At 41.6% G+C, this 15400-nt stretch overlaps 1 protein-coding gene across 4 annotated transcripts in view; it reads left to right on the forward strand.

Moving 5' to 3' along the window:
- The window catches only part of LOC140727739 (cell adhesion molecule CEACAM20-like), a 35838-nt gene that overhangs the window by 15994 nt on the left and 4444 nt on the right, over positions 1–15400 (forward strand). For 2 of the 4 annotated variants that reach the window (XM_073045445.1, XM_073045444.1), the window contains exons 3-5: positions 1141–1413; positions 5446–5544; positions 12151–12213. In XM_073045445.1, coding sequence (XP_072901546.1) covers positions 1141–1413; positions 5446–5544; positions 12151–12213 — 435 coding nt within the window. The remainder of the gene's footprint in view (positions 1–1140; positions 1414–5445; positions 5545–12150; positions 12214–15400) is intronic. The other 2 variants (XM_073045447.1, XM_073045446.1) reach the window with 1 other exon arrangement.

Below are 15400 nucleotides of genomic sequence, written 5' to 3' on the forward strand. Positions count from 1 at the left end.
AGGTTATTACCCACATCTAAGATGGATGTAGATAAATACTTGAAACATCGAGGAATTGAGGGTTATGGTGAACTAGCACAGGAGAGTTGAGGCTAGTGTGTATCAGCCAGGGCAGGCTTGGAGGGCCATGTGGCCTACTCCTGCTCCTAATTTCTTCCCATTTAATGACTTTTAAACAAAGCTAGCTTTCCTTATTGACTGATTGGGAGGGCTTAAAGATGCATTCCCCACTGCACATTTGATTGGTACTTCCGCCAGCTTCATGACAAAAAAAGAAAATAGATGAGATAAGTTTGCCCTTGTATGGCATCAGTAGGGATGTAGTTTTATATTTCTGTAGTCACTTTTTATTTTATTCAAGGGATGTTGGCATTGCAGACTCAGACAACATTTAATTGCAATTCCTAATTGCCACAATGAGGCCACACTCAGACTGGAGGAGCAACAACTTGTATTCTGTCTGGGTAGTCTCCAACCTGACGATCGATTTCTCGAACTTCTGGTATTTGCTTCCACCACCCCTTCCCCATTCCCATTTCCCTCATCATAACTCCTTAGCTGCCCATCACCTCCTTTTGCTGCTCCTCCTCCTCTCTCCTCCAGCTCTCTATCTCTTTCATCAATCGACTCCCCAACTCTTTAGGTTACCCTTCCCTCTTTTTCCAGTCCTGACGAAAGGACTCGGCCCAAAAAGTCGACTGTTTATACTTTTCAGCAGATGCTGCCTGCCCTGCTGTTACTCCAGCATTTTATGTGTTTGTTACTTGGATTTCCAGCATCTTCAGATTTTCTCTTGTTGAACTTTCATTTGCATTTTGCCAAGTTGGTGTTTATATAAAGAGTTTTACACTATTGCTGTTTAAAGCATCCCCTATTTTTGTGTTATTCACCAAGTTTAAGATTTATTATGCCTAAATCATCTATCTGCAAACGATTGTTAAGGATACCAATATAACTTTTTTATTCTTTTGACAATATACTAAGATAATGTATTAACTTGGTAGTGATAAGTCTTTGTGGGTATTGTCATAAATAACTCATTCCAGATGTGTAATCTTTGAGAATTATTGTTACCAATAGTTTAGAAGAGACTTAGTGTGGTGATTCAACATTTTTTCAAATATTTTCTTTCAATTGTAGCACCACTTTCGCAACCAACAATTAATTGCACTGCAAATGGCACGAATATTCACCTAGAATGCAATTTTGAAGACCGTCTATCAGTTACAATTCAATGGATGCATCAAGACAGCATTGTAGTGCAAAATGATAATTTTGATTTATCTCTTGAGAACAAATGCTTAATAATATATAACCCTGAAGAATCTTCTGGTGAATATGCCTGCATTGTGGAACAACATGGATATCAGGCTCGGAGTGACCCTATTAACATAGAGAAATGCTATAGTAGAGGTAAGAGTATTCTGAGAAAATATTTGTAGAACTTAAAAATGGATGAGTTCATATATACTTTTGTTACTTGTGCATTTTCTTTAACATGGAAGCAGTGTGACATCCACAGAAACTTTCAGTAGTGCTACATGGTTATATTGTAATCAACACAACCATTTTATTCAGCAGGATTGGCGAAAAAAAAGCCAAGGATTAGATTGAAAAGGTAGGGGGAAGGGAGAGTGAAACACCAGATGATTAGATGAAACCTGGGGGGGGGGGGGGGGGAGGATGAAGTAAAGAACTTGGTTGTTTGATGAAAGAGACAGAAGGGAGGGGCATTACCAGAAGTTTGAGAAATCAATGTTCTTGGCTTCAGGCTGGAGGCTACCCAGATGGAATATAAGGTGTTGCTCCTCCAACCTGAGTGTGGCCTCATCGCGGCAGTGGAGGATGCCATGGATGGACATATTGAAATGGGAAGTGGAATTAAAATTGGTGGCTACTGGGAGATCCCACTTTTTCTGGTAGACAAAGCATAGGTGCTCAGCAAAGCAGTCTCCCTATCTATGTCGGGTCTCACTACTATACAGGAGGCCACAGCGGGAGCACCAGACACCGTTTATGACCTCAACAGTCTCACAGGAGAAGTGTCACCTCACCTGGAAGGACTGTTTAAGGCCCTAAATGGTACTGAGAGAGGAGGTGTAGGAGCAAGTGTAGCACTTATCCTGCTTGTAAGTTAAGTGCTAGGAGGGAGATTAGTGAGGAGGGACAAATGGATGAGGGAGTGGACACGGGGAGTGATCCCTGCAGAAAGTGGGGGTGGGGGGAGGGAAAAAATGCTTGGTGGTGGGATCCTGTTTGAGATGGCAGAAGTTACAGAGAATTATGTGTTGGACACAGTGGCTGGTGTAGTGGTGGGTGAGGACGAGGAACCCTACCCCTGGTAGGGTGGCGGGTGGGTGGGAAAAGAGCAGACATACGTGAAATGGAAGAGGTGCGGTTGAGGGCCGCATTGATAGCGGAGGAAGGGAAGCCCCTTTCTTTGAAAAAATAAGACATCTCCTTCATTCTAGAATTAAAAGCCTCATCCTGATCGCAGAATTCTTCCACCAATCAACTTCCCAGCTCTTTACTTCATCCTTCCCACTACAGATTTCATCTATCACCTTGTGTTTTTCTCTCCTCTTCCCCCTCACTTTTTAAATCTACTCCTTGGCTTTTTCTCTCCAGTCCTGTCGAAGGGTTTTGGCCCGAAACATCGACTATACTCTTTCCATAGATGCTGTCTGGCCTGCTGATTTCCTCCAGCATTGTGTGTTTTGCTCAGATTTCCAGCACCTGCAGGTCTTCTCTTGTTTGTGATTGGACACCAGCAAGTAACCCAAATAACAAAAAAAGTATCCCATGGAATAGTATTGAGATAGTTTAGATGGGAGTATTATCATATCGAGGTATTGATACTTTAAGTGAATGAAGGAGAAAAAAGTAAATGGATTTTAACATGGACAATACCCACATAGGAAGTAAGGGCTGAACAGAGTTTTTTTTCCTCAGTGATGCAAGGAGGACCACTGAAATGTGGACTTCCATGGACACAAAGTTTTGAACAGATGTGGTAAAAACAAGCAAGTCAGTGGTTAATGGAGTTCTGGTCTATCCTGAAGAGCAGAAAGATACATAAATAGATATATAAAGTTTTGTGGGACCCACATTTGGAAGTCATTAATTCTGGTCAGCTTGTTTTTAAATATATAGGTCTTTAGAGGAGTGTAGGATAGGCTTAGTGGGATGATATTTAATTTCTTTGATTAAATTATTACAAGGTGATATTAGGCAAACTTGAATTGTTTTCTGAAATGTAAGGTGTAGTAATTTGTATATAATTAAGAAGAACACTTAAGATAGAATTTTTCTCTTCTGGTCAGGAATCTGGAGGAAATCTCAAATTCAGAGCCAGGCCTTTAAATACTGAAGTTGGGGCACATTTCTGAGTGTTGCACGATGGAAGATTTGAGCTCCCTCTGACATGTATAAATGGAAACCTCATTAAGTAGAATGGTTACACAATCAGATTTCTCAGTCTCAGGACAGTGGATGGAAATAGGGAAGGTGGATTGTCAGTCTTTCTCCCAGGGCAGGGAAGTCAAAAGCTAAGAGGTTATGGGTTTAAGCTGAGAAGGGAGAGGTTTAAAGGGGACCCAAGGGGCAATGTTTTCAATTCAGAGGGTTGTAGGTATGTGGAATGATCTGCCAGAAGTTGTACAAGCTGGTACAATAATAGTGTTTAAAAGGCATTGAAGCTTTCTTATCCATGGATAATGGGAAAAACACAAACAAATGGTACTGACTCAGGTAGAGAACTTGGTTGGCATGGATAAGTTGAGCCATAGGGCCTGGTTCACTACTGTATAACTCATCAAGCAATTGATTCTTAGACTTGTTATTTTTGTGTCACCATGTCTATTATCTGATCAGAGTTCTAGCCTGATAAACATGCTATTGAAGGCAGACATTGAAATTGATTCCACCTGGTTGAGATCAACCTAGTTCACACAGATGATAAATCGCATCGTCTAAGTATCATCTTGTTATCATTCCTAATCTGCATCTAATTCAGTGCACCATTACATCTTGCCAAATCATTAAAAGTTCAGATAAAATAATGGTGGATTCTGGCTAATTGGGACACATCAGGACCAGTACATTTTGGCCCAATTTAGCAGTTGCCCCAATCAGCTGAAGCTTCTTGGAAATAGTTAAAAAGGTATAAAAAGGACAAACTACCATTTAGCTAAGTAACAAATTGTGTATTTAAAGGGAATACAGAACAAATTAGAACACTAACAATATAGTACTATAAAACTGTATGTTAATTTGTAATTGTTATCGATGGAGGAATTCATCCAGCGAACACAACACATTTATGGCATGTCCGGGGAGGGGAGGAGTGGGGGATCCTCTGGTGAACGGGCTTGATGCGTCCATTTTGGGGCGGCTCACTCACCTTTGGGGTCCCACCAGACACTCAGGTCTCACCTGCGGCTCCAAGTAGCCGTTTGCATGTGACATTTACCACATCCTGGTACACCGCTTCAACAGACAGGTTAAGCCAGGTGAGGGTAGCTCGCGGGCCTCCTATCCTGGTCACAAGGGCCATCTCTGTCTGAGCATGTGAAGTCGGCTCTGGTGGACTGGGCAGATGAGATAAACAGAGATCCAACGGTGAAGAAGGTGGTTCTGCAATACTTAATGGAAAGACACAAAGAAGTCCTGGCCATCCACTGCAACCAAGGAAAACCCTAGTTTGTGATGATTACTTGTACCACTAGACCTGAGCTTCCAAAGTGGAGGGAGTGAAACCATCCCAGAGCAACAGCTTTTCTGCACAGGTTTCACTGTCTTTGTTGCGTACAATGGACAGCTAACAGCCTGCTGTATTCTCTTAATTGACTGTAAAAGAACAAAATCAGTGCAGATAATGGATGGCCTTCATATAATGCTTTTGATGAGTGTATCCTCCAAATCTCTGTTTTGTCGATTGTTGATACCTTCAAATACTTTGTAGTTCCTAATTTGTTGAAATAGTGAAATCATTCCATTTCAGTCCCGCCACTTCTGGCATCGCCAAGCCTGAGAGCATGAAACTGCAAAGAACAAAACACTTCTAAATTGATTACTGCTTATTTCTTGCCAATATCAGAGACAAAAATCATTGCTTTTTGAACATAAACACACATAATTGATGATATTTAAAAGCTCTTCACTCTAAGTATAATGTACTTTTTAATAGCCAGACAAATTCATTCATGTGGCTGACACTAGTTAGAAACAGTTTTGCAGTAGTCTCCCATCGCATTTAAGTGCCATAGTGTCCCAAATCAGCAAAGGGAATCCCATCTATTTTCTCAATTAGTCTTTGTTCTTTAAGAATTGTCCAAAATAAGCAGCTGCCCTGATTAATTGATGGACCAGTTAACTGGAATGCACTGTAATTCTGATTAAGTTCATCCAATTGTGAAAAATGGTTCAAATATTTTTGTTTTTTAGGAAATAGTCGAGGGCACGTTGTTCTGATTGCAGTTGTGTTGGTTCTATTAGTCTGCTCCATCGTTATTTCCGTTTTCAGTTGGTATCAGAAAAAAAATAGTAGGTATCCACCTTCACTACTCTTTTGCCTAAATTAATGTTTATTGTGATAGAACTAATAGTCTTTAATGCTATACCAGTGGAATGTATTTGCAACACTTTATATGCTGTCCTTCTCCTCAACAACTTTTAATTCCCTGGCCTTGACATCCTCATTTTCACCGTGGATGGCCAGTCCCTTTGCATTTTGGGAAGGACTTAAAGCTCTCCACTTCTTTCTCAACAAAACACCCAAACAGTTCCCCTCAATCACCACCCTCCTCTGTCTGGCAGAATCGGTTCTCACCGTCAACAGTGTTTCCTTTGGCTCCTCCTACTTTCTCCAGACTCGAGGGTTAGCCATGGGCACCCGCATGGGCCCCAGCTATGCCTACCTTTTTATTGGCTATATAGACAAGTCCATGTTCCAAGCCTTCACTGGTAAAGCTGCCCAACTCTTCCTGTGCTACATTGATGACTGCATTGTGCATGAATGGAGCTGCTGGAGAAAAGTACTGGTGGATACAAAGCAGCTTCTTTATTCAACAAAACATTGCTCAGAGCTGCACTCCAAATTAAATCCATATTCAGATGTGAAGACTGGGAGCCAAAATGATTTGCTAAATGTAAATGTGCTAAACCCAAAAATTGTTCTAACAATGCTCCCCAACTCTTCCTGCATTGATGACTGCATTGGTGCTGCTTCCTGCACCAATGCTGAGCTCATCAATTTAATCAACTTTGCCTCTAACTTCCATCCTACCACCTGGTCCATTTCTGATGCCTCTCTCCCCTTTCTCGATCTCATTGTCTCCATCTCTGGAGGAAAACTGTCTACCAACATCTTTTATAAATCTACTGATTCCCACAGTTATCTTGACTATACCTCTTCAACCATCTCTCCTTTAAAGATGCTATTCCTTTCATCAGTTCCTTCGCCTCTGCCACATCTGTTCCCAGAATGAGGCTTTCCCTTCCAGGTCATCAGCGATGTCTTCCGTCACGGGCGGCCGTGGCTGACGAGGGAAGTAAAGGGCAGTATAAAAATAAAAGAGAAGAAGTATAACATAGCAAAGGTGAGCGGGAAACCAGAGGACTGGGAAGCTTTTAAAGAGCAACAGAAGATTAAAAAAAAGGCAATACACCAAGAAAAAATGAGGTATGAAGGTAAACTAGCCAAGAATATAAAGGAGGATAGTAAAAGCTTCTTTAGGTATGTGAATAGCAAAAAAATAGTTAAGACCAAAATTGGGCCATTGAAGACAGAAGCAGGTGAATTTATTATGGGGAACAAGGAAATGGCAGATGAGTTGAACAGGTACTTTGGATGTGTCTTCACTAGGGAAGACACAGACAATCTCCCAGATGTAATAGTGACCAAAGGAACTAGGGTAAAGGATGAACTGAAGGAAATTTATATTAGGCAAGAAACGGTGTTGGATAGACTGTCGAGTCTGAAGGCTGATAAGTCCCCGGGACCTGATGGTCTGCATCCCAGGGTACTTAAAGAGGTGGCTCTAGAAATCATGGACGCATTGGTAATCATTTTCCAATGTTCTGTACATTCAGGAACAGTTCCTGCTGATTGGAGGGTGGCTAATGTTGTCCCACTTTTCAAGAAAGGAGGGAGAGAGAAAACGGAATTATAGACCGGTTGGCCTAACGTCAGTGGTGGGAAAGATGCTGGAGTCAATTATAAAAGAGGAAATTACGACACATTTGGATAGCAGTAGAAGGATCAGTCAGAGTCAGCATGGATTTATGAAGGGAAAATCATGCTTGACTAATCTTCTGGAGTTTTTTGAGGATGTAACTATGAAAATGGACAAGGGAGAGCCAGTGGATGTAGTGTACCTGGACTTCCAGGAAGCTTTTGATAAAGTCCCACATAGGATATTAGTGGGCAAAATTAGGGCACATGGTATTGGGAGCAGAGTACTGACATGGATTGAAAATTGGCTGGCTGACAGGAAACAAAGAGTAGTGATTAACGGGTCCCTTTCGGAATGGCAGGCTGTGACCAGTGGGGTACCGCAAGGTTCGGTGCTGGGACCGCAGCTGTTTACAATATACATTAATGATTTAGATGAAGGGATTAAAAGTAACATTAGCAAATTTGCTGATGACACAAAGCTGGGTAGCAGTGTGAGATGTCAGGAGGATGTTATGAGAATGCAGGGTGACTTGGAAAGGTTGGGTGAGTGGGCAAATGTATGGCAGGTGCAGTTTAATGTGGATAAATGTGAGGTTATCCATTTTGGTGGCAAGAACAGGAAGGCAGATTACTTTCTAAATGGAGTCAAGTTAGGAAAAGGGGAAGTACAATGAGATCTAGGTGTTCTTGTACTTCAGTCAATGAAAGCAAGCATGCAGGTACAGCAGGCAGTGAAGAAAGCTAATGGCATGCTGGCTTTTATAACAAGAGGAATTGAGTATAGGTGTAAAGAGGTCCTTCTGCAGCTGTACAGGGCCCTGGTGAGACCCCACCTGGAGTATTGTGTGCAGTTTTGGTCTCCAAATTTGAGGAAGGACATTCTTGCTATTGAGGGAGTGCAGTGTAGGTTCACAAGGTTAATTCCCGGAATGGCAGGACTGTCATATGTTGAAAGATTGGAGCGACTGGGTTTGTATACACTGGAATTTAGAAGGATGAGAGGGGATCTGATTGAAACATATAATATTATTAAGGGATTGGACACACTGGAGGCAGGAAGCATGTTCCCGCTGATGGGTGAGCCCAGAACTAGAGGCCACAGTTTAAGAATAAGGGGTAGGCCATTTAGAACAGAGATGCGGCAAAACTTTTTCACCCAGAGAGTGGTGGATATGTGGAATGCTCTGCCCCAGAAGGCAGTGGAGGCCAAGTCTCTGGATGCATTCAAGAGAGAGTTGGTTAGAGCTCTTATAGATAGCGGGGTCAAGGGATATGGGGAGAGGGCAGGAACGGGGTACTGATTGTGTATGATCACAGTGAATGGCGGTGCTGGCTAGAAGGGCCGAATGGCCTACTCCTGCACCTACTGTCTATTGTCAAAGAACAGGGCTTCCCTTCCTCCACCATTGTTGCTGCCCTCACTCACATCTCCTTCATTTCCTGGACATCCAGGCTCTTCCTGCCAACTTAACAGGGATAGAATTCCTCTTGTCTTCACCTACCACTCATGAGTCTCTGCATCCAACACCTCATTTTCTGCAACTTCCACCATCTTCAACAGGATCCCCCCACCAAACACATCTTTACCTTCCTGCACCCCCACTCCCTGTTTTCCACAGGGATCTCTCACTCTGTGATTCTCTTGTCCATTCATCTCTCCCCACTAATCTCCCTCCTGGTACATATCCCTGCAGGTGACAGATATGCTTATTTACCTCCTCCCATGCCTCCATTCAGGGGCCAAACAGTCCTTCCAGGTGAGGCAACATTTCACCTGCGAATCTGTTGGGGTTGTTACTGTATCCAGTGCTCCCGATGTGACCTCCTCTACATTGGTAAGACCTGATGTAAATTGGGGACCACTTTGAGTGCCTCAGCTCTATCTGCCAAAAGCAGAATTCCCAGTGGCCAACCATTTTAATTCCTACCCCATTCCTTTTCCAACATGTCGGTCCACAGCCTCCTCTTTTGCCACGATGAGTCCTCTCTCAGGGTGGAAGAAGAAGACCTCATATTCCATCTAGGTAGCCTCCAGCCTGATGGTATGAATCAATTTCTCCTGGGAATTTTTCCCACTCCTTTCTGTCTTCTATTCTGCACTCTGGCCTCTTACCTCTTCTTCTTACCTGTATCACCTCCCCCGGTACCTTGCCTTCTTTTACTCCGATGGTCCACTCCTCTCCTATCAAATTCTTCTCCAGCCGTCTGCCTTTCTCACCTCCTGGATTCACCTACCACCTTCTAGCTGGTCCAACATCCCCTCTCCCCACCTTTTTATTCTGGTGTCTTCCCCCTTTTCAGCCCCGGAAGAAGTTTCTCAGTCCAAAATGTCAACTGTTTATTGATTTCCATAGATGCTCCCTGACCTGCGGAGTTCCTCCAGCATTTTGTGTGCATTACAAAGCATGTTTGTTATGAAAATTCATTTAAAAACAGAATCTGAATTTTGCTGGATGATTGGCCTAGAAATTCAGTGGCACTTTGTTGGATATACAGAAATAACAATTTACTTTACTTTGAGATGCATTTTTAAATAACTTTTATTTTGATAGAAAACTCAAGGGGCCACTTCAGTGTTAAATCAATGAATGTTTGCTAATTGCTGTCACTTTTTAAAAAAAATTTCTGAAAAATTCTAGAACAGATATTCTGAGTTACTAAGGGCAGAGTTGGGGATCTGAGAAAGGCACCTGTAAATATTTCTGAAATTAAGGTGGTCTTTTTCAAATATGTTGTAGATTCATTTGAAATTTAGGATGTATCACTTAGTATCACATATAGTCATCTCTTTTATATAAGGAAATATAACTTTCAAATTACAAATAATAGGTCCCAAGCAATAGTTTCTTTAAAAAAAAAAGTACTGGCTAGTTGGCTTCAATTGTAAAACTTAAGGGGAAAATGATAACTCAGGTACAGGGAAAAATTTACTCCACTATTTTAATTAAGATCAGGGAATCTTTTAGCAGTGACTTGTCCAAAAGCCAAAGCATTGATCAATCCCCAATACAACGGGGTAATGTGTGTTTGATCTTTCTGCTGCAGAATAATTCATGATAGCACCCCCCTTCCACTTATCAAATTCAGTTAGCATGTGGTTCACTTAAAACTATTCTTCTGTGTGTGTGTTTTTAACAGAAATACACTGTAGACCACTTTGAAAGTTAATTAAAAGTTTCAGAGCACTGTTCACTTGCAACCAAAAGTGTTATTTGCGATCATAATATTGATCTTAAGCACACCACACCTGACCTTTATAGCTTCCCATCTTTTAATTTCTGGTAGCAACATTTTCCCCTTTTTATTCCTCTTCTGAGCTCTCGTCTATTCACAGCACAAAAATGGGTCCTTCAGCCCAACACATCAATGCCAACCAAGATGGCTTTGTAAAGTTAAGCTCCATCTGCCTGTGTTTAACCCATATCTCTTGAACCATTCCAATCCATGTATCTATCTGAATACCTTTTGAACACTGTCATTTCGCCGACTGCATGTGGAATCTGCTGCTCATTCCACATACCTGAAAGCTTCTGTTCGGAAAAACTGGCCCCCCCCCCCACCCCCCGGGGTCATGTTTAAATCTTTCCTGTTAACCATACATTTATGCCTCTAGTTTTAGATTCCCCAGACTCCAGCATAAAGACTCTAACCATTCACCCTGTCCATAACCTTCATGATCTTTATATGGCACTATAAAAGGTCACTCTCCTATATTCCAGGGAAAATTGCATCAGCCTATCCCAGTGGGCCCCAACCACCGGGCCGTGGCCCAGTACCAGGCTGCGGCCCAGTGGTTGGGGACCACTGGCCTATCTAATCTCCTTGAAATACAAGCCTTCCAGTCCTGGTAACAGGCTTATGAATCTATTCTGTATCTTTTTTAATAGCATTCTTCCTATTAACTCCAAAACCAAACTGAGCTCAATACTCCTTGGGATCTTGTAGAGTTGCAACATGACATCTTAACTCCTGTACCTAGTGCCTTGATCAATGAAGTCCAGCCTGCCAAATAATTTCTTCAAAACTTTTTTGTCACTTTCAGGGATATTATATTTGTACCCTCGGTGTCTCTGTTCAATAGCCCTCCTCAGACCTTATTGTTTACTCTGAGCTTGGAATATCTTCCAAGCAGCATCACTTCACATTTGTTGAAGTCCTACAGCTCAAAAACAGGCCCTTTTTGCCCAACGTTCATGACCACAAAGTTGTTAAATTCTGATGTCAGAGTTAAATTCCACCTGCCTTACCTTGGTCTAGTTTCCCAGTTGCCCAGAATCATGATTATATTCTTAGACAAACTTTTTCACTGTTCATTATACCCTCAATTTTGGTGTCGTCTATTAATTGTGCCACCTACTTTTTCATTCAAATCAATAATACATATGATAAACAAGGGGATCATGCACCACATCAGTGGTCAGAGGTCTCCAATCTCACTCCAGCTGCCTGAGCTGCTGAGCTTTGTTTGTAGAGAACTAGTTTAAGATGACCACATACACATTAATATCATGTAGACAACATGACCATCCATTCATTAAGCTTTTACTGTGATGCAAAATTTGAATTAAATGTAATTGTCTTGCCAATAACATTAAAGTTCATGTTTGACAACCCCATTGGGAAAGGTGAAGACAATGTTAAAAAATTGTAAAACACAAAAATCACAAAGGAAACAGATTTCAGAGGAGTGGTTAAGAGATATAACCCTGCCAAAATCACAATTCCTTCCAGTGAAGAAAATGACACATATAACCTCATTTGTTCAAGATTACTTTTCTTAGTAGTTTACCAGTTAATATTGCTCTGCCATTCATGGTGAAATGCTTCACCATCTGCTAAGTAGTGAACTGTTAGAATCCAAGATGAGTGAGTGTCACTGTTGCATATCATATTAGCCAACATCAGTAGGCAACTCCATCTGAAATATTACAATAGATCTGTTGCAAACCTATCTCCTATTTTTTTTCTCTCAGAGAATGAACAAGTTGGATACAAAACAACAAACACAGAAGATCCAAAGAATGTATCACCAGAAGGTAACACGCCATGATAGAATTTCAGTAGAAACAGAGAAGTGGGAGAGGGTGTAGGCCATTCAGCCTTTCAAAACGTCTCTGCCATTCAGTGTGATTGTGGCTAATCATCTCTTTCAATGCCATAGTCCTTTTCTGCTCCGTCTACCTTGAACTATTCTGTGTCCAAAAAACTTTCTCCTGAAAATTTGTTTTTTTTTTTGGGGGGGGTGGCGATAATTCCACAGATTCACCATCTTCTGAGAGAGGAACCCCCTCTCTTAAAAACTTGCATAAAAACTCTCCTCCTTCATCCTCCCCACCCCTTTTTTTTCTAAACACTAGTAAATATAGACTGACTCAACACAATCTCTCCTCAAATGGTGAGCCATTGTGGCACTCACTGTACATCAAATTATCCCTTCTTGGCAAAGAGACCAAAGTGCACACAATACTCCAGATGTAGTCTTACCAAGGCCTAATATAATTGTAGGAAGTTATCCTTGCTCCTTTACTCAGAACCACTTTTAATAAAAGCCAGGGCATCTTAGCTGCTTACTGTAAATGAATGTTTGCTTTTGGTGATTGCTGTAGAAGGATTACGTGTTTTTTTTTTCTCAGAGTTAGTTTTATTATCACTGACATCCATTCTGAAATCTGTTGTTTTGCAAAGCCAGTACATTGCAATAGAGTGCCACGGCAGCATAGCGATGAGCACAAAGCTATTACAGCTTATAGCGTCGGAATTCACATTTCAATTCTGATGCCGTCGGGAAGGAATTAGTATGTTCTCCCCATGTCTGCGTGGGTTTCCTCCAGGTGCTCCATTTTCCTCCCACAGTCCAAAGACATATTGGTTAGTAGGTTAATTGGTAAATTACAAATTGTCCTATGATTAGGCTTGGGTTAAACAGATAGGTTGCTGGGCAGCACAGCTTGCTGGACTGGAATTTTGCTAAATATATAAATTGAAATTATTAAAGATTACAATAAGAAATATATAAAAATTAATAGGTAATACAAAGAGACAGTAAAATTGTCCATGGACCATTCAGATATCTGATGCTCGAGGGGAAGAAGCTGTTCCTAAAACATTCAGTGTGCATTCTCAGGCTCCTGTACCTCCTCCCCGATGGTAGTAATGAGAAGAGGATATTGTAGATTCTGAGGGTCTTTAACGATGATTGCTGCGTTCCTGAGGTACTATTTGAAGATGTGCTTGGTAGGGAGCTGGCTGAGTCTCCAAACCACTGCATGTTTTCAATCCTGTGCACTGGAGCTTCTGTAGCAAATTAAAACCCAAGTTTTGAAGGGGAAGTCCTGCACCTTTCCTTCCCCTTTTCCCTTTCACCTCATCTCCTTGCCCTCCCATCACCGCCCTCTGGTGCTCCTGCCCCCTTTTCTTTCAACCATGACCTTCTGTCTCTTTCACCAATCAACTTCCCAGCTCTTTACTTCAACCTCCCCCCTCCAGGTTTCATCTATCATCTTCTGTTTCTCCTCCCTCCCCCCCCCCCCCCCACCTTTTTATCTACTCCTCGTCATTTTATCTCTAGTCCTGCTGTAGGGTTTTGGCCCAAAACGTTGCCTGCACACTTTTCCATAGATGCTGCCCAGCTTCCTAAGTTTCTTAAGCATTTTGTGTGGTGCTCAGATTTCCAGCATCTGCCGATTTTCTCTTGTTTGTTTCTTAAATCCCATTAGCATTTATCCTCGTAACTCATAGTCCCAGCTGGTTTCATATCATTAGTAAACTTGTGCTTTACTGATAACATGGAGTCAGTTTATCACTAAACTGAATTGCAGGAGGCGAAGAGTGGGAATAAATTTTTAAAAAAGTTTTCTAATTGGCTGGCAGTTAGTAGTGGCGTTCCGCAGAGGTCCGTGTTAGTACCTCTTTTCGCATTATATGTCAGTGATTTGGATGATGAAATTGATTGCTTTGTGGCCAAGTTTACGGATGATGCGAAGATAAGTGGAGGGGCAGGAGGTGCTGAAGAAGCAGGGAGTCTGCAGAAGGAATTACATTAAGAGAATGGACAAAACTGGAAGATGGAGTATAGTGTAGGGAAGTGAATCATCGTGCACTTTGAGAGAAATAAAAAAGGTGTAGACTATTTTCTAGATGGACTTGGGAGACTTCACGCAGGATTCTGTAAAGGTTATCTTGCAGGTTGAGTGGGTGGTAAGGAAGGCAAATGCAACGTTTGCATTCAGGATGAGAATATTAAAAATCAGGGATATAATACTGAAGTTTTATAAGGCGTTGATCAGACTTTACTGGGAGTGCTGTGAATAGTTAATGATCCTTATCTAAGAAAAGATGTGTTGGCATTGGTAGGGCTCCAAAGGAGATTCACGAGAATGTTTCCAGGAATGAAAGGGTTAATGTATCAACAGCATTTGATGGTTTTGGGCATACATTCACTGAAAGTTTAGAAGTGAGGGAGATTTCATTGAAGCCTATTGAATATTGAAAAGCCTAGACAGGGTGGATGGGGATAGGAGGTTTCCTGTATTGGGTGAGTCTAGGACCAGGGGGCACAACCTCAGAATAGAGGAATATCCACTTAGATAAAGAGGAAGTTCTTTAGCCAGAGGGTGGCGAATCTATGGAATTCGTTGCCGTAGGCTGCTGTGGATATGAAGTAATTGGGTACATTTAAAGTGGAGATTGAAAGGTTCTTAATTAGTCATGGTGTCAAAGCTTACAGGAAGAAGGCAGGAGAATTAGGGGTTCAGAAGGATAATAAATCAGCTGTGATGGAATGACAGCTGGCTCAATAGTCCAAATGGCCCATTTCTGCTCCTATCTCTTATGGTCTTATTGCATTGAATTCATTCCTCTAAATCTGTGATGTACATGCTGAATAGCTGGTGTACAAGCACTTGTTTCTGCATATCCAAGCACTGATTCTTGCCATCCTGATAAATCTATTTGCTCCTATTTTGCTTGCTGTCCATCAATAGATTTTCAAATCATAAAGTAAATTAACCCCAGTCTTATGATCCTGCATCTTATTGTCTACCTGAATTTCCTCTATAGCTGTTACACTTTATTCTGTATTGTTACTTTTTTATCTTTGTCGTACCTCAATGCTCTGTACAATGAATTGATCTGTATGAACGCTATGCAAGTTTTTCACTTGGTGCAGTTTCTCCACTGTACATAGGTACACGTGGCAATAATAAAGCAATTTTAGCCAAGGTT

The sequence above is a fragment of the Hemitrygon akajei genome, chromosome 5, assembly GCF_048418815.1.
Source record: "Hemitrygon akajei chromosome 5, sHemAka1.3, whole genome shotgun sequence".
Taxonomy (NCBI): Eukaryota; Metazoa; Chordata; class Chondrichthyes; order Myliobatiformes; family Dasyatidae; genus Hemitrygon; species Hemitrygon akajei.